The sequence below is a fragment of the Gorilla gorilla genome, chromosome 14 (assembly GCF_029281585.2).
Source record: "Gorilla gorilla gorilla isolate KB3781 chromosome 14, NHGRI_mGorGor1-v2.1_pri, whole genome shotgun sequence".
In the NCBI taxonomy this organism is placed as follows: Eukaryota; Metazoa; Chordata; class Mammalia; order Primates; family Hominidae; genus Gorilla; species Gorilla gorilla.
The window spans coordinates 129068529-129090889 of NC_073238.2; the positions used below are offsets into that span (position 1 = coordinate 129068529).

A 22361-nucleotide genomic window follows, 5' to 3' on the forward strand; every position below is an offset into this window, starting at 1 on the left:
TGAGAACAGGCTAATACAGAAAATTGGTACTGAAAAGTGGGGCATTCGTATAAAGATACCCGAAAATGCGGAAATAACTTTGGAACTGGGTAATGGGCAGAGGTTGGAAAAATGTGGGGGGCTCAGAAGAAGACAAGAAGATGGGGGAAAATTTGGAACTTCCTAGAGACTTGTTAAATTGTTGTGACCCAAATGCTGATAGTGATATGGAGAGATGGGCAGGCTGACAAGGTCTCAGATAGAGATGAGAAACTTACTAGGAACTGAAGCAAAGGTCACTTTTGCTATGCATTAGCAAAGAACCTGGCAGCATTGTGCCCCTGCTCTAGGGATCTCTGGAACTTTGAACTTGAGAGTGATGAGTTAGGGTATCTGGCAGAGGACTCCTGAAAGTGATTTCTGTTAAATCTCACCCTGGCAATATTAATTACAAATTTACCTTCCAGGTACAAAACAAGGACAAGATGAGATCAGTCACTCTTCTGCCTACCCGGATATGGGCTACATAACTCTTTCCTCTACTCCCTCTTGTCAGATGTTTGCCTCATCTTATGTAAATTGTTGGTTTACTGAGCACTAATCGGAGCATCACTGTGGACCCCTCCCTTTTTTTCCTCCTGCCTGCTGTCTCCTACTAAACACCCAGTCCCCATAACCCTATTTGGATGGCACAGTTGATGCTTCTGTGGCTTGCGTTTTTCCCGGGCCCATCATCAGACTTCTACTGATGGAGACATTTGCCTCAGTCACTCATTTTTGGTTAACTAGGAATCTCATTAAATGGATAGAAGTCGTTGAAAATATGGCTTAAACACACCTCACCACATGCCTGCCCCAAGTTAATGAGCAGAGTTGATTACTGCCTGCCTGCAGAAGTGGGAAAGGAGGAGGAAAAGGAAACATACAGGGGGACAAATTTTTAAACACAACTTCAAAATATTACTCGGTCATATATGTATACACACACATAGAAAATTACACGGCAGATTACTTACAGTAGTGTGAGACAATTTTTGAGTGGGTGGGATTCTTTACAGCAAGTTTTTTTTTTTTTTGCTTCTTTGAATTTTTTTTTACTTTTTAAGGTTTTTATATTTACAAAAGTTATATTTACTTTTTAAAAGTGTCAACCTTAATAATGAGATTCAGAAATATGATTACATATAGTGTGTATTTGAGCACAGAGCCTGAGAATGGCCACCTGGACAAATGGGGTCAGCCTTTCCAAGTGGAGCTCAGGTTTCTCTTACCAGGCGGAGACAGAAGCTCCAGCAGGATCACCACAGTTTTTACACGAGGCCAGGGGCACACGCCACAGCGGTTCCATTGGTTAGGGATCTCTGTATTTGAAGGAAGATTGCGTTATAACTCCATGAGGAGGGGTAGTGATCTGAGGGGGTCTTATCTCCGGTGCCATTTGGTCTTTATTATTTACAGGGAAAAAGGCAGAAGTTGCAGCTGCGTGTGGCATGACCTAGGCCGTGTAGCCAAATTCCCCTCAAGGCTCAGGTAATTCAAAGTTCCAACAGCTTTAAGTTTAAATTATTTTAAGTTTGAATGATTTAATTTCACAAAAGGTAATATATGCACATTGACTGAAATTCAAAAGCACAAAAAGATATCCAAGGAAGTACCTCTCCCACTTCTGTCATCTCTCATCTTCCAGCACTCCTTCCAGAGGCCTTGCGCTATGCCGGTTTTCTCAGTTTTCCTTCCTGGGAGAGTTTAGGGATTTTTCTACCTATCGTTAAATTCGTATTTTACTCAAATGCAGGCATATGATAAACACGATCCTATACTTGCTTTTTCCCACATACTATATCTTGAAGATTGTTCGATGTCCATGCAAAGCTGACTGTTCTTTTGAACAGCCACCGAGTATTCCATTACGTGAGTGTATCATGACCTATTTACTCAGTTCTGTACTTGATGGGTGTTTAAATTGTCTGCAATCTTTCGCTATTACAAACGAAACCACAGGTCATTTCGCACACATGCAAAAATGCAAATCCATGGTATATTTCCCAAAACAAAAATCGTTAGGTTTAACAGCACGAACACCTTTAAATCTGGGAGATATTCCAACTCGTTCATCCTAGAGAGTATACCAATACCACTCACAAAACATGAGGGTGCCTGCTTCCCGACATTCCTGCTAGCAGTGTCATCAACCTTTGTGATCTTTGTTAACATATGAAAAGTGGTACTGTAATTTTAATTTTTATTATGAATTAAGTTGGGCTTTCTTTTGTATGTTAAAGTCTATTTGCATTTCTTTTCCTGTGAACTGTTTTTTGCCTGTCTTTCTCCTGAGCCATTGGTCTCTTCCCACTGACTTATTACATATATGTAAAGGGAATATTGGCTCTACATTATAAGGAAATTCGCATTTTGTGATAGGTTTCAAATTTTTCCCTAGGTTGTCTTTGACTTCATTTGCTGTTTGTGCACACAATTTTTTTTTTTTTTTTTGTAATGAGAGTGCGTTGCTCTTATTTTTAAAATGTTGACTACATTCTGGGGAAAGAAGGCTCAGCAGCCACCTGCTTTTTTGCCCGGGTGGGTGGTCCGGCCCCGAGCCCTCCTGACTCTCTCGCCAATGCCCAGAGGCGCCGCAGCGATTCCAGGGAGGCCGCGCTCTCGCCCCAAGGCAACCAGAAGCCCACGTGCCAGGAGAGGCATCGGAACCAACAACTCGGGTCCGTTTTCCCGCGCCAGATGGGACTCGTTTGCTGGGGACTTCCGGGGCGGGGCCTGCCTGGAGCGGAAGAGCCTGGGCAGTGCACGGGGACTGGGTGGGGGGTGCGGGTGGGTGCCTGCGGCCTTCGAGTCCGCGGCCTTCGAGTCCTGGGGCGGCGGCGGCGGGCGCAGGCACGGGCACGGGCACGGGGCGGGGCGCTTAGCGTGCAGGAGGCGCGCGCCTGGCGGCGGAGTGCGGCGTGAGGCCGGGCCCGCGGCGCCATGAACCTAGAGCGGCTGCGGAAGCGCGTCCGGCAGTACCTCGACCAGGTGGGCGGCCCCGAGTCGGGGTGCGGGGCCCAGGCCTCCCCGGGTCTTTTTCCGCGCGGCGTGGGGCTGGGGTGACTGTTGTCGGGGCTCTTGGTGGGGAAGGACTGGGCCTTCATCTGGGGCCAGCAGCGCTGTCTCCGCCTTGCCCAGAAGGGAGCGGTCCCTGCAGCTGGGAGGGGCACAGCCCGGGGAGTGGAGGCCCCCGAGCGCACGGGGCGCCTCTGTCGGGTCTGAGCCTCGTTCTGCACCTGGCGCGGAGGAGGTGCCCAGGAAACACTGACTACTCAGTGCAAGTTGAAGGACAATTTTTGGAGGAAAGTTGCAGGGCTAGCTAATAAAACATTTTTGAGAGGTTTAGTTGTAATTTTTATTGGGCTGAATTTAAGTGAATAAAGATGTGAAGAAGCCTGTTGTCTCAAATCAGTACTTTAAAAATTCTCGTTAACTATGTCTGTGTTCTCTGCACTACCTTTGAATAGCAGAGAGCGTTTATTTTAAGGCAAGAAGTGTCTTCGAGAATCAGCAGCATCAGTTTTATCTATAATGTTTATCTTTTGTTGAAATGGTTGCTCTTTCAGGAAATTGGAAAGAAAGGGAAAGAAAAGCCATGGTAATGCAGAGTTTTCGGAATTGGGTGCTAAATGACGTGGCCAAATGTTTGCAGTCCATTTGGAGGGCTGTGTTTTTATTTACCATGAGTCAGTTGAATTCAGTGTTTTCTGATCACTTTTTCTTCGGTACGGAGACGTAGTGAGGAATATGACAGGCCCGGTTTCCAGCCAGAGACGCCGGTATTGAGCATATTTGTAACCATCCCGTTGGCATTCCTCCTGCCTCGGGCTAGCAGCAGTGGTCCTGGCTTGTCTCCAGGGGAACTGAGGCAGAGACTGTAGAAGACTGAGGACTGAGGAGCAGAACAGGGACTGAAGCTAGCCGTAGGTCACTGTGGGTGGCCCTCATTGTCGGCTCCTTCATTTTTGTTAGACTTGGAGGAGGTGAGTTCTTCCCCATGTTCAGTGAAGCTTAGTTAATTTATGTGTGTGTGTTTTTAAACTTGAGTGTTATTAAAACTACCACTGTGTTATATAAGGTATTTGAGTATAGTGTTCTGTCTTCTAAATTTCACTTTGGGATTCATTAACAGCTCGTTGAAAGTGTTATATAAATCACACAAGAATTGTTAATGACTAGCTTTTGCTGTTTCACTTGCATTTCACTTGTATGTTTCACGATACATTTTTACAGTGTATGAGTTTTAAAAAATTACCTTCATAAGTTGCATATACAAAGATATTACAGGAATATTTGTATTGCGACACTGAATTAAAATTTACCCTACGTGAGATGTAAGATAGAGATATAACAAATTGTTGTCTTGAGATGTAGATTTATTACATAGAATTATAATAATATTAGATAACTGTTTAAGACTATTAAAGTAACAGGGCAGTTACCACCTTTTTTTTTTTTTTTTTTGGTATGCAGCAACAGTATCAAAGTGCTCTATTTTGGGCAGATAAAGTAGCTTCACTCTCTCATGGTAAGTGACAAAATGCTAACTGGTTTTCTGATTAATCTTAAAATTCGTTTTCTATTTCACCTTGTACCTCTGACCACTTATGTGAATTTTTCCCTCCAGAAGAACCCCAGGACATCTATTGGTTGGCTCAATGTCTTTACCTGACAGCACAATATCACAGAGCCGCCCATGCACTTCGGTCACGAAAACTGGACAAAGTAAGTGATGGTATGAACTTTAAAGCTCTTCAGAGCTTTAAAAAAAATGTCATTAGTGGCCGGGCGCGGTGGCTCACACCTGTAATCCCAGCGGTTTGGAAAGCCAAGGCAGGTGGATCATGAGGTCGGGAGCTCAAGACCAAGATGGTGAAACCCCATCTCTGCTAAAAATACAAAAATTAGCCGGACGTGGTGGCAGGCGCCTGTAATCCCAGCTACTCGGGAGGCTGAGGCAGAGAATTACTTGAACCTGGGAGGTGGAGGTTGCAGTGAGCTGAGTTCGTGCGTTGCACTCCAGCCTGGACAACAGAACAAGACTCTGTCTCAAAAAAAAAAAAAAAAGTCATTAGGGTTTTAGGTGTATATTCCATTTCTGTTGAAATTCTTTAAATTGATGCAATTTTTCTTTGTTTTTGTTTTTTTGAGGTCTCTCTGTGTCACCCAGCAGTGCAGTGGGATGATCGTGGCTCACTATAACCTCAGACTCCTGAGTTCAAGTGATCCTTCTGCCTCAGCCTCCCTAATAGCTGGGACTACAGGTGCATGCCACCACACCCAGCTCATTTTTAAATTTTTCTGGTAGAGACAGGGCCTCACTATGTTGCCCAGGCTAGTCTTGAACTGGTCTCAAGCAGTCCTCCCGCCTTGGTCTCCCAGAGTGCTGGGATTATAGATGTGAGTCATCACAGTAGGCCCAATTTTTTTTAGTGAAAGTGAAGGGAAAATGTCTTATACCTAATCTGTCACCTTCTTTTTCCCCCATCTCCCATCCAGTCTCTAAATTCTGAAGACTGTTTTCTAAACAGCTCTGGAATCATGGATATTCCTCTTCCTCCCCACTCGTACGTGTCAGGCCTTTGTTTTTTTTGTCTGTTCTGTTACAGCCTCTCTTCTTGTCTCTTTTCCCCAGTAACAGTTTCTCTCTTCTCATCTTCCCTGTGACAAGTTCATCTTGTGAACTATTACAGGAGTGAGTAGTCTTTAAAACACGGATGTGGTTATATTCCCACAAAGTCATTCAGTGACTTCCCATTAGCTGCAGGATAAAGTCAGATGCATCAGTAGGTCTGTGAGGCTCTCCATGTTTTCTCCCCAGTCTGCATCTAATCCACCGCCATCAATACCTGGAGCACGTGCTCCAGTCACGTGGAGCTGCTGTGAGCTCCTCGGACGCCCAGCAGTTATTCACACTCAGGGCCCGAAGTGGAGCTGCTGCGAGCTCCTCGGACGCCCAGCAGTTATTCACACTCAGGGCCCGAAGTGGAGCTGCTGCGAGCTCCTCGGACGCCCAGCAGTTATTCACACTCAGGGCCCGAAGTGGAGCTGCTGCGAGCTCCTCGGACGCCCAGCAGTTATTCACACTCAGGGCCCGAAGTGGAGCTGCTGCGAGCTCCTCGGACGCCCAGCAGTTATTCACACTCAGGGCCCGAAGTGGAGCTGCTGCGAGCTCCTCGGACGCCCAGCAGTTATTCACACTCAGGGCCCGAAGTGGAGCTGCTGCGAGCTCCTCGGACGCCCAGCAGTTATTCACACTCAGGGCCCGAAGTGGAGCTGCTGCGAGCTCCTCGGACGCCCAGCAGTTATTCACACTCAGGGCCTGAAGTGGAGCTGCTGCGAGCTCCTCGGACGCCCAGCAGTTATTCACACTCAGGGCCCGAAGTGGAGCTGCTGCGAGCTCCTCGGACGCCCAGCAGTTATTCACACTCAGGGCCCGAAGTGGAGCTGCTGCGAGCTCCTCGGACGCCCAGCAGTTATTCACACTCAGGGCCCGAAGTGGAGCTGCTGCGAGCTCCTCGGACGCCCAGCAGTTATTCACACTCAGGGCCCGAAGTGGAGCTGCTGCGAGCTCCTCGGACGCCCAGCAGTTATTCACACTCAGGGCCCGAAGTGGAGCTGCTGCGATCTCCTCGGACGCCCAGCAGTTATTCACACTCAGGGCCCGAAGTGGAGCTGCTGCGAGCTCCTCGGACGCCCAGCAGTTATTCACACTCAGGGCCTGAAGTGGAGCTGCTGCGATCTCCTCGGACGCCCAGCAGTTATTCATACTCAGGGCCTGAAGAGCTACCCAGTGCTCCACTCCTCTGCCTGACCACTTACTCGCTGCCTCACTTACTCGCTGTCCTGCAGATGTTTCCTTCTCCACCTGGCTCATGCTTTCTGTTGCCCCCTTTCGTCATGCTTACCTGTTGTGCTTAGTTCACAGCTCCCCTACTGTAACCTCCTGGGGCAGGGCCTTACTGCTTTTGAATCCTTGGTGCCTAGTAAACAGTAGGTTCATAATAAATATGGTTTAACAGGACTGGATTTTTTTTTTTAACTGCAAGAGTAAAAGGAGAAATTATGAAATTAGTTCTATTTTATGCTTATGGCTTTCTTTGAAAGTGAAGATACATGTTATTTTGACCACTACTTAAACAAATTAATTTCTTTCCTAGTTGTATGAAGCATGTCGTTACCTTGCAGCTAGGTGCCATGTAAGTATGCTCATAATTTCATTTTTATTTGGTTGAATAAAATGAGTGTTATGCATCCCTTATATATGTGTGAGAATTTTAGTGATGGAGCTTAGCAGGTTAGTAAAGTATTTCATGAGGAAGTGTTCCTTTCCTTAATCATGTTTGCTATAAAATACTGATTCTTCGTTTACTACATGCTGACATGCGTGAAGAAAATTCTACTCTAGACATTTCACATTTAAGTAATGGACTTAATATATGTTATCCTTTAAAAATCCGGATCATATGTTTCGTGTTAGAAGTTGTGAGTGATGAGCGGCACTTCTGTTTTCCACGTAGTATGCTGCAAAAGAGCACCAGCAGGCCCTTGATGTTCTTGACATGGAAGAGCCAATCAACAAAAGATTATTTGAAAAATACTTGAAGGATGAAAGTGGCTTCAAAGATCCCTCCAGCGACTGGGAAATGTCACAGTCTTCAGTAAGTAGTACTGTGAGCACAGCTCAGTAACAGCGGTGAGAATTGCCCTCATTACGTGGCAGAAACACATTATCTTCTTTTACTTGAGTATTACTATATTAAAACAATTATGGTTGCCAATTTATTTAATTTGCCCATCAAAACCAAAAAAGATTCTGAGACATTTCTGAGCCCTCAGTTGGAAGCTGTAATTGTATCCGCAGATGTCTGCATCCAAAATAGGCTGGCTTGAAACTTCCTTCTCATATTTGATGCCTTAAGCTACTCCCTAAAAGTGGAATAATTTTCTCCTTCTTTCTGTGTTTCAGCAGTGTTTTGGACCTACACTGGGAAACTTTGATTAGCGTACATTGTTTCTTTCCAGGAAATGGTTTTGTGTTCTGTTTGCTTCAAAGTATATTGCTATGTAATTGTGTTTATTTCAGTTTGTATACTTCATATCTCCATGAAATTGCACATTCCTTGCTGGCAGACATTATATAGTAACTTATTAAGTGACATTACAGATCACTAATCTGGATTTTAAAAAAAAATAACTTATTGAGGTATAATTTATATGCCATGCAGTTCACCCATTTAAACTGTATGGTTTGATTCCTTTTAGTGTATTCACAGAGCTTTGCAAACCTCACCATGGTCAATTTTAGAATATTTTTATTATTCAGAAAGAATCCCTGTAAGCCTTACCTGACCTACCAATTTCTCTTTCTTCCAACATCTTTTTTTTTTAATTAAGACAGGGTCTTTGCTTTGTTGTCCAGGCTGGAGTGCAGTTGGCACAATCACAGCTCACTGCAGCCTCAACCTCCCAAGCTCAAGTGATTCTCCCACCTCAGCCTCCCGAGTAGCTGGGACTACAGGCGCCCGCCACCATGCCCGGCTAATTTTTTGCTATTTTAGTAGAGACGGGGTTTCACCGTGTTAGCCAGGATGGTCTCGATCTCCTGACCTCGTGATCTGCCCGCCTTGGCCTCCCAAAGTGCTGGGATTACAGGTGTGAGCCACCGTGCCTGGCACAGTTGGCTAAATTTTTTAAAAAATGTTTTGTAGAGACAGGGTCTCACTGTGTTACCCAGGATGGTCTCAAACTCCTGGGCTCAAGTGATCCTCCTGCCTTAGTTTCCCAAAGTGTTGGGATTACAGTCATGAGCCACTGCACCTGGCCCATTTATTCTTTATATTTTTGGTAGAAGTTTATTACTTGACTTTTCACCTTAGTTATTTTTAAGCATAAAAGAATATTACACATTCTAGGTTTTTGTTTTTGTTTTTTTTTTCTGGCCACTCATTAATGTATGTGTTGGGAAGCAGATTCTTCTGTTAAGAAATGCATTTATGAAAGTGTGTGGTACAGTCATTATTTTGGGACCTCTTATCCGTTAACTTATTTGCTATGAAATGTGTGATTTATTTGTAACGCATTATTATTTATTTTGTGAAATTACATTTTTAAAAAACAACTCCTAGGATATTGCTTAGTTCGAAGACTCTCATAATTCATTATTGTTTCTAAAATTTTACTTTACGAATCTTCTTCATATCCTTAATGATATTAGCTGCCTGTTGCTGGATCATCTTTAAATTCAGTTATGTGTTTGAGGTCCAGAGTCTAGAATGTGCATCAGATTTCCACATCTTCGTGTTTATGGTAGTCGTGAGATGGCTGTTGAACGCCTTACTATGTGCTAGCACCACAGAGATGGTAGCATCTCTAGACCTCACAGACTTCTATAAGTTAGATAGTAAAGAGTTCTATAAGTTAGTGTTTTTATCTTTTTACAGATGAGGAAAGGAAATGGAGGCCAAGAGAGGTTCAGTCACTTGTCCGAGGTTACAAGTAATTGGCAGAGCTGGGGTTTGAACTCAGGTCTGTGCTGCCCCAACAGGCCATTGTGCTGACTGCTGTGACCACTCTGCTGCATTGCTGCCAGTTTCTGCTCATTAAGATCCTTTTGAGGGGTGTCTACCTATCACACTGTCAATCTTGGAGTTTTATACACATGCACACACATTCTGCCATCTCTAAATCATTGCACTGTTTTGGAGAAAACAGGTACTGAACCTAGTAGCCGTGACATGTACTTTTGTTATAAAGATGTGTTGGAACAGAGCAGTTGGAGCCCAGGGAAGGTGAATTGAAGAAGCTTTGCTGTGCATTTTTTGTGTGTTTTTATTTATGCCTTGACAGTTGTGATTAACTAAATCCTTTTAAATGCAATAAAAACTTCTCAGCATTCAAATACACAATTCTCTATCAAAAGTTAAGTTTAAGGGCCAGGCATGGTGGCTCATGCCTGTAATCTCAGCACTTCGGGAGGCCAAAGTGGGAGGATCACTTGAGGCCAGGAGTTTGAGAGCAGCCTAGGCAACATAGCAAGATTGTCTGTACAAAAAATTTAAAAAATTAACTGTTTGTGGTATTGTGCACCTATAATCCTAGCTACTCAGGAGGCTGAGGCAGGAGGGTCATTTGAGATCACAGGAGTTCAAGGCTGCAGTGAGCTATGATCGCACCACTGAACTCCAGCCTGGGAGACAGAGTGAGACTCTGCCTCTAAGGAGAAAAAAAAAAAGTTAAGTTTAAAAGTACTGACTTAATATGCGACTCATCATTTTTCCAACAGATAAAGAGTTCTATTTGTCTTCTACGCGGGAAAATCTATGATGCTCTAGATAACCGAACCCTGGCTACCTACAGCTACAAAGAAGCTTTGAAGCTTGATGTCTACTGTTTTGAAGCATTTGATCTTTTAACATCACACCACATGTTGACAGCACAAGAAGGTTTGGAAACTCAGGCTTTTTTGTTTTATGTTTAGCAAAATTAATATTGTTTGGATTTTTTGCCTCTGAAATCTTCTAAGTCAACAACAGGCCACATACAGGTTTAAATAGACCTATTCACTTTCTTAATGTCTTCAAATGTAAAGCACGTTGCAGAATGCAGTATTGTATGGTGCCTTGTGCTGTCCGAATCTAGGGATTGTGATAGGAAGAGGCCATCTTTTTGAGAAGTGATTGAGATAGTATAAACCAGGATTTCAGTATCTCATGCAGTGATTCTCAACCATGTTGCTCTTTAAATCCTTGGGAAGACTGAGAAACATCCATGTCCAGTTCCCAACTCCAAAGCAGATGCTTTAAAGCTCCCAGGTGATCCTAGTGTACCACAGGCACTGAGAATCAGTCCAAGTATGTTGGCAGTGGTGTGAGGTGCGTCAACAAGGGAAACAGAAAATAGAGTGGTTGGATTAATGGGATTCTAACATATTTTAGCCTAGTGCAGTGGTTCTCAACCAACCAGAGTGATTTTGCCGCCCCCTGCCCCAGGAACAGTTGGCAATGTCTGGAGATGTTGTTTGTCACAGCTTAGGGGTAGGGAGGGAGGTTGAGAGGTTGCCGCTGGTATCTAGTGGCTAGTGGCCAGAGGTCCTGCGTAGCACCTGCAGTGCACAGGCTCCCCTGTTCCCAGCAGAGCAAGATCCACGCAGTCAGGAGTGCGGAGGGTGGTGGTTCTTAGGTGATAAGAGCCACCTGGGGACCTGCCTCAGCCCTGAAAGAGTAGCCTCCACCCACCAGATGATTCCCGTCTTCAGGCCTGGAGCCACTGTGTCAGCTTCTGTTGCACATTTTGATCTTATGTTCTCTTTTGAGTTTGATTTACTTAGACCAAGAACTGTAGAATCATATTTTTGGTTGTTGGCTTTTTCCCCTCTATAAATATTATGAGGATATTCTTTTTTTTCTCACCATTTTTAAGAAAAAGAACTTCTTGAATCACTACCCCTTAGCAAGCTGTGTAATGAAGAACAGGAATTGCTGCGTTTTCTATTTGAGAACAAATTGAAAAAAGTAAGTAAAACCAAAGAGTTAGCATTTGCTTTATGTAAATATCTTATTCCATTAAATTTGGCATCTAGTCTTATATTAAGTTTTCAAAATTAAAACTTTTTAAATTTAGCACATTTTTAAGAATAGAGCGTTTAAGATACATAAGATTCCAAAAAAAAAAAGCTTCCAAAAATACCTTCTTCCTCTGAAAGACTCCTTATACTAAAAGATTGAATTACCAAGTAAATGTAAATGGAATGGTGTTGCATGGAAATGAAGATTTTTTTGTTATGCTTCCTGAATGTTTACTTTGAGAAATACGTCCCGCTGTGGAATTCTGTTCTAAAATTGAGAAGGGAATTAAACTTACTGAGAGGAGTACTTATAAAACCTAAAGTTATAAGTTTTCAGAGGCTCACATTTGTTCTTGTAAATGTTTTAACCACTTGGGCCAAACACAAATTGAATCCACATTTTATTTTGTTTTTGCTCATTGAGTTTATGTTTACATTTCTATGTGTTTCAGTATAATAAGCCTAGTGAAACGGTCATCCCTGAGTCTGTAGATGGCTTGCAAGAGAATCTGGATGTGGTAGTGTCTTTAGCTGAGAGACATTATTATAACTGTGATTTTAAAATGTGCTACAAGCTTACTTCTGTGTAAGTATATCCATCCATTTTTCTGTAGGAACATGGAGTTCACTCCATCTTACCTAGGTGATTCACGGACGTGCTCTCTGAATAATCTTGAACTAGATGATAATTTAAGTTATCTTTACCATTTGTAGAGCACTGAACAGGGTGCTGTCTTAAAAGAGCAATTTACAGACATGAATTTGTGCATATTTGTAGATTTATTACATTAACTTGGGAGGGATATACATGTTGCTCTTACTGATCTTGATAATTTGCAAGTTTGAAAATTCCATTTTGGCACATTGTTTTGTAAAATTTATTCTCAATTAGAGACTCACACTATAGATGCTAGGTGTTTAATATGCTGCACACAGTAGCTAAGCCATCTCCCACATGTATCTGTTTTCCAGTGTACCTAATTTAAACTTTAGCTAAATGACATATGCTATTTTTTGTAGATCTTGGTTTGGTTTAAAATCCTTGAAATTACAAAAATTTTAATTGGCAAATACACGTAACCTATTTATTAGGTTGGTGCAAAAGTAATTGCAGTTTTTGCTGTTGAACGTAGTGGTAAAACTGCAATTATTTTTGCACCAACCTAATAGGATTTCCTGTTGGTTTTGATTCTTTTAAATAAGCGGCCTACTTATTTTATGTATTACAATTCTGTTGCCTTAAAGTAAATGTATGTGATAATGTTTATTTTTATTCCTTTCAAATAAACCAGAATTTTTTCTTTCATTTGTAACTTAATTATGGCCTTAACTGAATCGACCTGAAGGTAATGGAGTGAAGAAAGTGAAGTGTTATAACCCACAGCATCATATGTGATACCGTAATGACTGTCTACACATAGCCGATCGTCATGAGTGCTGTCACCTACTGTTTTGGGGGTAGTAACGTGTCGCTTTAACTTTCAGAGTAATGGAGAAAGATCCTTTCCATGCAAGTTGTTTACCTGTACATATAGGGACGCTTGTAGAGCTGAATAAAGCCAATGGTAAGACTTTTTTTTTAAGTTAAAGTAATTCTTAGACATAAAACAAATCTTTTCTGTAACTTGAAATTTTGTCTCTGAAATTCTGGATAGTTGAGATTGCAGGTAACAACATAATGGAACCCTACTATAAAAGTAACAACTGGGGAGGAAATGTTTAGGAAAGTAGCGAATGGCCAATTTTGTTTTCCCATCAGAACAATTAGTTCTTTATCACTGCTTCCTACTACCTTTTCTCAAATATCATTTATGTTTCAAGGTTTGTTGGCTTTAAATTGTTGGGTGTCAGTTCTGCCTCCCCGCCGCCTTTTTTTTTTTGTAAATTCCACTGGAAATCTGATATGGTAAGAGTTGATAACTACTTAGAAATTGGAAAGGAGCAGATTGTTTGCTCATGTTTTCCGTATTTTTAACATTTGACATTTAGTTGTGTTTGGGGATGCATTTGTCCTTAAATTTTTCTAAACTGAATGGTGAGCTCTGTCAGGAAGGAAAACCCTCACCGAATCCCTGCTGCTCAGAGTGTGGTTCGTGGACCAGCAACATCGCATTTGTGGAAGCTGGTTGGAAATGCAGCATCTCCAGCTGCTCTGGTCTACTGAATCCAAGTCTGCATGCAGGAAATGTCATCTTGAAATGCCAGGATTTACACATTTCTCGAGATTAAATAGTATCATTGATCTGATAAACTTGAAAGTTTGTTCAGCCAAATTGGTTGTGGGTGGTTATGATGGTCCATAATGGGCCCTTGGTGTGACAGGCATGAGCTTCTGAGAGAGGTGAGGTGCTTTGCTGTATCCTCTGCAGTATTCCGGAAGTGCTGTCTTAGGGGGTGTCTGTTCCCACCTTGCCCACCGTGTGTCCTTCATCTAACTCTCCAGTTAGAGAGTTAATTTTTTATCTAGAAGGAAAGACAAGTATGAAATCATTGCTGTAAGAACAGAATTATATGATTGTGAAGAGTTGTAATGAAATCATGTCTTAAATTACATGTGATACGAACAATTGTTCTTTTTCTGCTTTTTCCTGAACAGAACTTTTCTATCTTTCTCATAAACTGGTGGATTTATATCCTAGTAATCCTGTAAGTAATATAACTTTTAGTCTTAGTTTTTTTTTTTTTACCTGTACTTTAAGAAAATGCTTAACTCGTATTTAGACAATAGCTTAAGTTCAAGCAAATGATGTTTTATTAAAGTGTTGCAACAGAATCTCCTAGTGTTTATCATGCTTACAAAAGCAGCATTAACTTTTCAACCCATGAAGGTATTTTTTAATTATACCAAAGCAAAAAGGTTTTTAAACCCTTTTTTCTGATTATAGAAGTTATACATGCTTATTTTAAAATACTTAGCATATAGCAATATAAAATACTGACCATGACAGTCACACCTCCCTTTCCTAAGAAATGTGGATAATTGTTTGGTAGCTTTCTCACACTGCACATGTAAGACAACCTATTGAATTGTGTACTGATTCCAAACTGTCATGGATCGGAATGGAGAACTAGGAATGGAAAATGGAATTAGGGACTGCATCTTTAAGGACAAAATCAGGAATCAGGGTGTAAGACTCAGATGACAAGAATTTGCACCCTATCCCAGTGTGAAACCAGAGCAAGAGAAAACCAGCTAAATAGTCAGAACTCGGACAGAGAGCAAGGAAGAGCCAGGGTCAGGCTGGGGGAGATGAGCAGTGCAGGGGAGTCAGGACTCACAGGCTGGTTTTTGAAACAGGGACTCCTCAGGGGCCTTGTCTTGTGTAGACGTCTCCTTGAGAAAGAGCCATGGAGTGTCTGCCCTCTTCTCTTGGACCTTAGTAGACTGCATCAGAGAAATGTCTAACTTAACTAGAATATGTGATAAGGAACATGTAGTATACCCTCTGTCTACCCTAATTTGTTGCAGATTCCAATTAGATATTCCAATTCCAATCTTTGTTTATGGTAAATTTTGAACTTTTTAGGTGTCTTGGTTTGCAGTGGGATGTTACTATCTCATGGTCGGTCATAAAAATGAACATGCCAGAAGATATCTCAGGTATGAATTTATTTTTTTCCTCTCTAGTTAACCTATAGAATTGATGTCTTGCTCATAAGCTTTCAAGTAGTAATTAGTGAGTACTTTAAAAGCAATGTGAAAGAATAAATGTTTTTCTTTTTTTCTTCCTTTCTTTTCTTTCTCTCTTTCTTTCTTTCCTTTTCTTTTCCTTCTCGCCTCCCCTCCCCTCTCTCTCGAGGGTTCTCACTCTGTTGCCCAGACTAGAGTGCAGTGGAGCAATAATAGCTCACCTCAAACTCAAATGATCCTCTTGCTCAGCCTCCCGAGTAGCTGGGACTACAGGCACCACCATGCCTAGCTGATTTAAACATTTTTTTTTTTTTTTTTAGTAGAGACGAATCTCACTGTGTTGCCTAGGCTGGTCTTGAACTCCTGGCCTCAAGCAGTCCTCCTGCTTCGGCCTCCGAAAGTGTTGAGATGACAGGCATGAGCCACCATGCCTGGCTGAATAAATGTTTTCTTCAAGTGGTTTGTTCTTTATAAGATGCCATGGGAAGAGAGAGAAAAAAAAAATCAGTGATGTAGACCCTATTCTTAGGGAACCTACATATTTTATTTATTAATGAGAATAAATGGCCAGGCGTGGTGGCTCACACCTGTAATGCCAGCACTTTGGGAGGTCAATGCAGGTGGATCACCTGAGGTCAGGAGTTCAAGACCAGCCTGACTAACATGGTGAAACTCTGTCTCTACTAAAAATACAAAAAATTAGCCAGATGTAGTAGTGGGCATCTGCATCCCAGCTACTCGGGAGGCTGAGACAGGAGAATCGCTTGAACCTGGAAAGTGGAGGTTGCAGTGAGCTGATATCGCACCATTGCACTCCAGTCTGGGTGACAAGAGCAAAACTCTGTCTCAAAAAAATAATAATAATAATTAAAAATTAATAAATAAATGAGAATAAATATGAAACAATAGAGAATAATGTAGTTTGAAAGTTTCTTTCACTTACAGAGATCCTGTTAACCTTTTACTTTTAGGATTTCTTTTATTAATAGTTGTGAAATTACACAAAACTTTATGTAAAATTGGGGTCACTAAATGTGACTATAAAACAGAATTCTTAGCAGGGTGAACTGATTCATGTAATGATTTGCTGTGGTTTTAACTTAAGGAAAGCCATGCAGCCTAGTGAAGCTATTTAACCAGTATTATTCAAGTTTAGAAAAATGTCAAGTATGTGAAGAATTAATTACTTAAACTCTGTAAATGTTCTAATTTCTGTGGTTTCTTCTGTGCAAATAAAACAGAATTGGTCTCTAACGGAAACAGCATAAACTTTGGAGTCAAATTTGAATTCTAATCCAAGTTCTGTGACTTACCAACTGAAATTCTTGGGAAAGTTAATTTCTCCTGCTCTCTCTTTCTTTAAAAATGGGGATGTCAGCCAGGCGTGGTGGCTCACGCCTGTAATCCCAACACTTTGGGAGGCTGAGACAGGCGGATTACCTTAGGTCAGGAGTTCGAGACCAGCCTGGCCAACATGGTGAAAGTCTGTCTCTACTAAAAATAAAAAAATCAGCTGGGCATGGTGGCATGCACCCATAATCCCAGCTACTCGGGAGGCTGAGGGAAGAGAATTGTTTGAGTCCAGGAGATGGAGGTTGTAGTGAGCTGAGATTGCACTACTGCACTCCAGCCTCGCCGACAGAGTGAGACTCTGTCTCAAAAAAAATAAAAGGGAGTGGGGGTGGGGGAGATGTCATACTCATATACCAGGATTGTTAGGAAGACTGACGCCACGAAAGTACCCTGTACTAGGAAGAAACTAGAATGTTCCCCGGTTGGTTGTATGTTCAGCATTTTAGAAGAACTTCTACATAGAAAGATGATTAGTATTGTAAAAGTTATTTTGAGCTATGCTGCTTTGATCTAGCGTGCAATTCAGTGATGGACTCTTATCAGTGGTCCCCAACATTTTTGGCACCAGGGACCGTTTTGTAGAAGCCCCCCCTCCCAGGGTGGGGGGACTGGTTTCATGATGATTCAAGTGCATTACATTTATTGTGTACTTTTTTCTATTATTATTACATCGTAGCATATAATGAAATAATTATACAACTCACTATAATGAAGAATCAGTGGGAGCCCTGAGCTTGTTTTCCTGCAACTAGGTGGTCCCATCTGGGAGAGGTGGGAGACAGCGACAGGTCATCAGGCATTAGATTCTCGTAAGGAGTGCGCCACCTAGATCCCTCACATGTGCAATTAATGATAGGGTTTGCGCACTTACGTGAACCTAATGCCTCTGATCTGACAGGAGGCAGAGCTCAGGCGGAAATGCAAGTGAAGGGGAGTGGCTGTAAATACAGATTAAGCTTTTTTTTTTTTTTTTTTCAAATGGCAAGTTCTTTCTTGACATATGAAGCTTTACTCACCCGCCTGCCACTCACCTCCTGCTGTGCCGCCTGGTTCCTAATAGGCCAGGGACTGATACCAGTCTGTGGTCCAGGGGTTGGGGACCCCTGCTCTACATGAAACAGGTCACGTTTGGATAAAAGAAAACTTAAAATACAAGGAAGTAGGGTATCACCCCCTATGTTTTCCACGTTTTGTGATATGTTCTCTTTATTCCTTGTGGGTTAATTATACAGTGTTCACTGTATACAATTATTCACTGATATATATGAGTCCAGTCCCTGTAACCAGGGTACATCTGTTGACCATCATCTATAGGATATCGCTTAATCCCTCAAGCCTCGGTATACCTGTCTTTAAAATATAAATGAATTTATCTTGCAAGTTATTAGGATGAGAGGATGTATCTAATAGGTTACAAAATGGAGCTCCTGGATTAAGTAATATCTGTAAGTTCTATTTAGAATGCTAATGGGTTTTGCTACAGTACATAAAAAGCTGTGGATCTCCTGAAATTTCTTAAAATTTTGGTATCCTATTAAACAGTTTTAGTTCAAATGAATCAACACAAATGTTACATTAGTGTTTAATATGTTGACAGTTCGTTTACTAAATGGATGTTAATGTTTTTGAGGCCATCTCCTTATATAAAATTAACAATTTAAGAATAAATACTAGCTGGGCACAGTGGCTCATGCCTGTAATCTCAGTGACTCAAGAGCCTGAGGCAGAAGGATCACTTGAGCCCAGGATTTTGAGGCTGCAGTGAGCTATGATCATACCACTGCATTCCAGCCTCCAGCGACAGAGCAAAACTCTGTCTCTAAAAATAAAAAAGAATAAATAGGCTGGGCGCAGTGGCTCACGCCTGTAATCCCAGCACTTTGGGAGGCCAAGGTGGGTGGAGCACCTGAGGTCAGGAGTTCAAGACCAGCCTGACCAACATGGTGAAACCCCATCTCTACTGTGAATACAAAATTAGCCGGGCATGGTGGCGGGTGCCTGTAATCCCAGCTACTCGGGAGGTTGAGGTAGGAGAATTGCTTGGTATCTGGAGGCGGAGGCTGCAGTGAGCCGAGATCGCACCACTGCACTCCAGCCTGGGCGACAAAGTGAGACTTTATCTCAAAAAAAAAAAAAAAAAAAGAATAAATACTATATGACTTAAATTAACTCTTTTGTTTTAGCAAAGCCACAACACTTGAGAAAACCTATGGACCTGCGTGGATAGCCTATGGACATTCATTTGCAGTGGAGAGTGAGCACGACCAAGCGATGGCTGCTTACTTCACAGCAGCACAGCTGATGAAAGGGTACGGCAGAGCAAACTCATCAAACTCCATGAAGGGATGTTTTTCCTAATAGAAATGAAATTTCTATTACTATTACTGCTATTTGGTTGCTAAACTAAACACAGACATTTTACTTGCCTTTTAGTCTAGTTGCTTGTGATTGTAAAATAACTATGAAAGTGGAGGGGAGAGCAGCTGGTGGATGCATTTGCCTAGCAGTTGATTCCAACCAGTGCAAGAAGCAACCAGGAAATTCGGCCAGTGGAGGAGAGGAGTTCTGGAAGCCCTTCTTCACATGCTCATGCAAGAATAAAAATATTCACGAGCAAAATTATTGTATCTTATCTATTACCAAAAGGTATTCGATGTGGCTTAGTGGTAGGTGCAGGACTGTATTTGCCAGTATTCTAGATTTATATCAATATTAAATGTATTGAAACTAAGAATGTGTTACTTTGAGGAGTAGAGTATTGCTGTTCACATTGACTGTTTGGTCTCACCATCGGTTACAACTTACAGGGTTGGTTTGTGTGGACTGCTTCTGTTGACTGATGACTGCATCCCTGCCTGGAGAGGTAGTGGGAGTGCAGTGGTCCAGAGGCCTGGTCTGGAGTCATACCTCCTGGACTCTTCCTGGCTCTTCCACTCCCAGCCATGTGATGTTGGGCAAGTTTCTTAGCCTCCTGAGAAATAGGAATAATAGCAAAATTTACTCACTGGCTTATTGTGAGAAGTAATTGAGATCATACCAATTAAAGACTTTGAAGAGTGTCTTACACATAGAAAGCACTCAGTGAAAGTTAGCTAACTGTGTTTATTTACTTGTAGTATGCAGGGGTGGAATCATATATTTATCTGTATTGAATGTCATCCTGTTAGGTTTGGTCTCTTTGCAAACTGTTAGGCTCTTTTTGTCACTCAGTTCTGCGTTTAAATTAGTACCCACCTCAGTCAGTAGTCATAGTAACTTGGTAAGTATCATAGCTCCTTAGCTGTATTAGTCAGTAGGGTTGCCATAACAAAATACCACAGACTGGGTGACTTAAAGGACATTTATTTTTTCATAGTTGTGGAGGTTGAGAAGTCCAAGATCAGGGTGCTGGCCAGTGCAGTTCCTATTGAGGGGTCTCTTCCTGGTTTGTAGATAACTGCCTTCTTGCTGTGTCCTCACATGGCAGAGAGAGCTCTGGTGTCTCTTCCTCTTGTAAAAACACTAGCCCTATTGGATGAGAACCTTACACGAACCCTATTGGATAAAAGCCTTACACTAGCCCTATTGGATAAGAGCCCTACACTAGCCCTGTTGGATAAGACCCCTACACTAGCCCTGTTGGATAAGACCCCTACACTAGCCCTGTTGGATAAGAGCCTTACACTAGCCCTGTTGGATAAGAGCCCTACACTAGCCCTGTTGGATAAGAGCCTTACACTAGCCCTGTTGGATAAGAGCCTTACACTAGCCCTGTTGGATAAGAGCCCTACACTAGCCCTGTTGGATAAGAACCTTACACTAGCCCTGTTGGATCAGAACCCTACACTAGCCCTGTTGGGTAAAAGCCATACTCTTAGGACTTCATGTAACCTTTATTATCTTTTCATAGGCCCTATCTTCAAGTACAGGCACAGTAGGGGTTAGGGATTTAATGTATGAATTTGGGAGGCAGAGGGGACACAAACAGTCCATAGCACTAATATATTACTAGAAATAACCTTCCAGAGTAGAGTTGCACACCCAGTTATGGATCCACCTAAATGGTCCTCATACTCAGTCCAGGTCTCTCCATCCTGTTCACCAAGATGGGTGAGACCTTTTCCAGTTCTCTTCTGAAGCTCAGCTCCAGTATCTGCATATTTCCCCTATGTATCAATATGATAATTTGTTACCAAAAAAAATCTCAATAATTCACTATGAGTTGGTTTTTATGAGCATATGCTACAGTCTGGTAATTTTTATTTGATATTTTGGGTTCTCAGAAACAGAATAGTTATTAGTTCCTAGCTGGGAATCAGAATCAATGATAATTAATGACACAATACCTTCAGTGTTTCCAAATCTAACAAACTTTGTCATTAAATTCTCACATTAAGCTAGGTGTGGTAGCTCACACCTGTAATCCCAGCACTTTGGGAGGCTGAGGTGGGAGGATTGCTTGAGGCCAGGAGTTTGATACCAGCCCTGGCAACATAGTGAGACCTTATCTTTACAAAAAAAAATTTAAAAATTAGCTGGGTTTGATGGTGCCTGCCTGTAATCCCAGCTATGCGGGAAACTGAGGCAGGATTGTCACTGTGCCACCACAATCCAGCCTGGGTGACCAGTTGAGATACGTCTCAAAAACCTCATGATAGCTCATCAAGATAAGCATTATTTTTCTTTCAAGTTTACTTATCTGTCAGAGCAGCTCTGCATTTTCTTAACTTGTCTGTGTCTGGATAAATGTTTGAAACTGGATGAATATTTTTACGTGTCCTTTATGATATCTTTTTTGAGTCATTGGTTATTTAAGAATATGTTGACATTTAACTTCCACATATTTATGAATTTCCCAAATTTTCTTCTTTTGTTGTTTTTTAACTTAATTCCATTGTAGTTGGAGAACATACTTCGTGTGATTTTAGTCCTTTTAAATTTATTGAGGCTGGCCGGGCGCAGTGGCTCACACCTGTAATCCCAGCACTTTGGGAGGCCAGAGGGGTGTGGATCACTTGAGGTCAGGAGTTCAAGACCAGCCTGGCCAATATGGTGAAACCCCATCTCTGCTAAAAATACAAAAATTAGCTGCGTGTGGTGGCTCACGCCTGTAGTCCCAGCTACTCGGGAGGCTGAGGCAGGAGAAGCTCTTGAACCTGGAGGCAGAGGTTCCGATGAGCTGAGATCGCACCACTGCACTCCAGCCTGGGTGACAGAGCGAGACTCCATCTCAAAAAAAAAAAGAAAAAAATTATTGAGGCTTTTTTATGAGCCATTCTATAGATTGTTCAGATTATTTGAGAATTCTGCTCTTGTTGGGTGGAGTGTTCCATAGATACCTGTTACATCTGATTTTATAGTGTTGTTGAAGTCTTCTCTTTCCTCATTGATCTTCTACTTATTTATTCTCTGCATTATTGCAAGTGAGGTATTAAAGTCTCCAGATTTTATTGTTGAATTGTGTATTTCTCCCTCCAATTCCGGCACGTTTCACTTCATATATTCTGAGTCTCCGTTGTTAGGTGTGTACATGTTTATAATTATTGTATTTTCTTGATGGATTGAGCCTTTTATCATTATAAAATATCACTAATTATCTCTAATAATACTTTTTTTATAAAGTCTGTTTCATCTGATGTTACTGTAGGCACACCAGCTCTCTTTTGTTACTGTTTATATGGTGTGGTTTTTTTCATTCTTTTAATTTCAACTTGTGTTTTGAATCTAAAGCATGTCTCTTGTTGACAACATACAGTTAGATCCATTTATGTTTAATTACTAACAAGATAGGATTTATGTCAGGCGTTTTGT

The 22361-nt window shown here is 41.8% G+C and overlaps 1 protein-coding gene across 7 annotated transcripts in view; it reads left to right on the plus strand.

Moving 5' to 3' along the window:
• The first annotated feature begins 2749 nt into the window (after window positions 1–2749).
• CDC16 (cell division cycle 16) overlaps window positions 2750–22361 on the plus strand; it is a 38060-nt gene continuing 18448 nt past the window's right edge. Inside the window, exons 1-12 of one of the 7 annotated variants that reach the window (XM_004054784.4) lie at window positions 2750–3009; window positions 4495–4549; window positions 4649–4746; window positions 7182–7220; window positions 7542–7682; window positions 10307–10466; window positions 11443–11534; window positions 12040–12173; window positions 13073–13152; window positions 14184–14233; window positions 15115–15188; window positions 18755–18880. In XM_004054784.4, coding sequence (XP_004054832.1) covers window positions 2962–3009; window positions 4495–4549; window positions 4649–4746; window positions 7182–7220; window positions 7542–7682; window positions 10307–10466; window positions 11443–11534; window positions 12040–12173; window positions 13073–13152; window positions 14184–14233; window positions 15115–15188; window positions 18755–18880 — 1097 coding nt within the window. In that variant the 5' untranslated portion in view covers window positions 2750–2961. Of the gene's footprint in view, window positions 3010–3982; window positions 4005–4494; window positions 4550–4648; window positions 4747–7181; window positions 7221–7541; window positions 7683–10306; window positions 10467–11442; window positions 11535–12039; window positions 12174–13072; window positions 13153–14183; window positions 14234–15114; window positions 15189–18754; window positions 18881–22361 lie in introns of those variants that run through there. The other 6 variants (XM_019039833.4, XM_019039832.3, XM_055360286.2 and 3 more) reach the window with 6 other exon arrangements.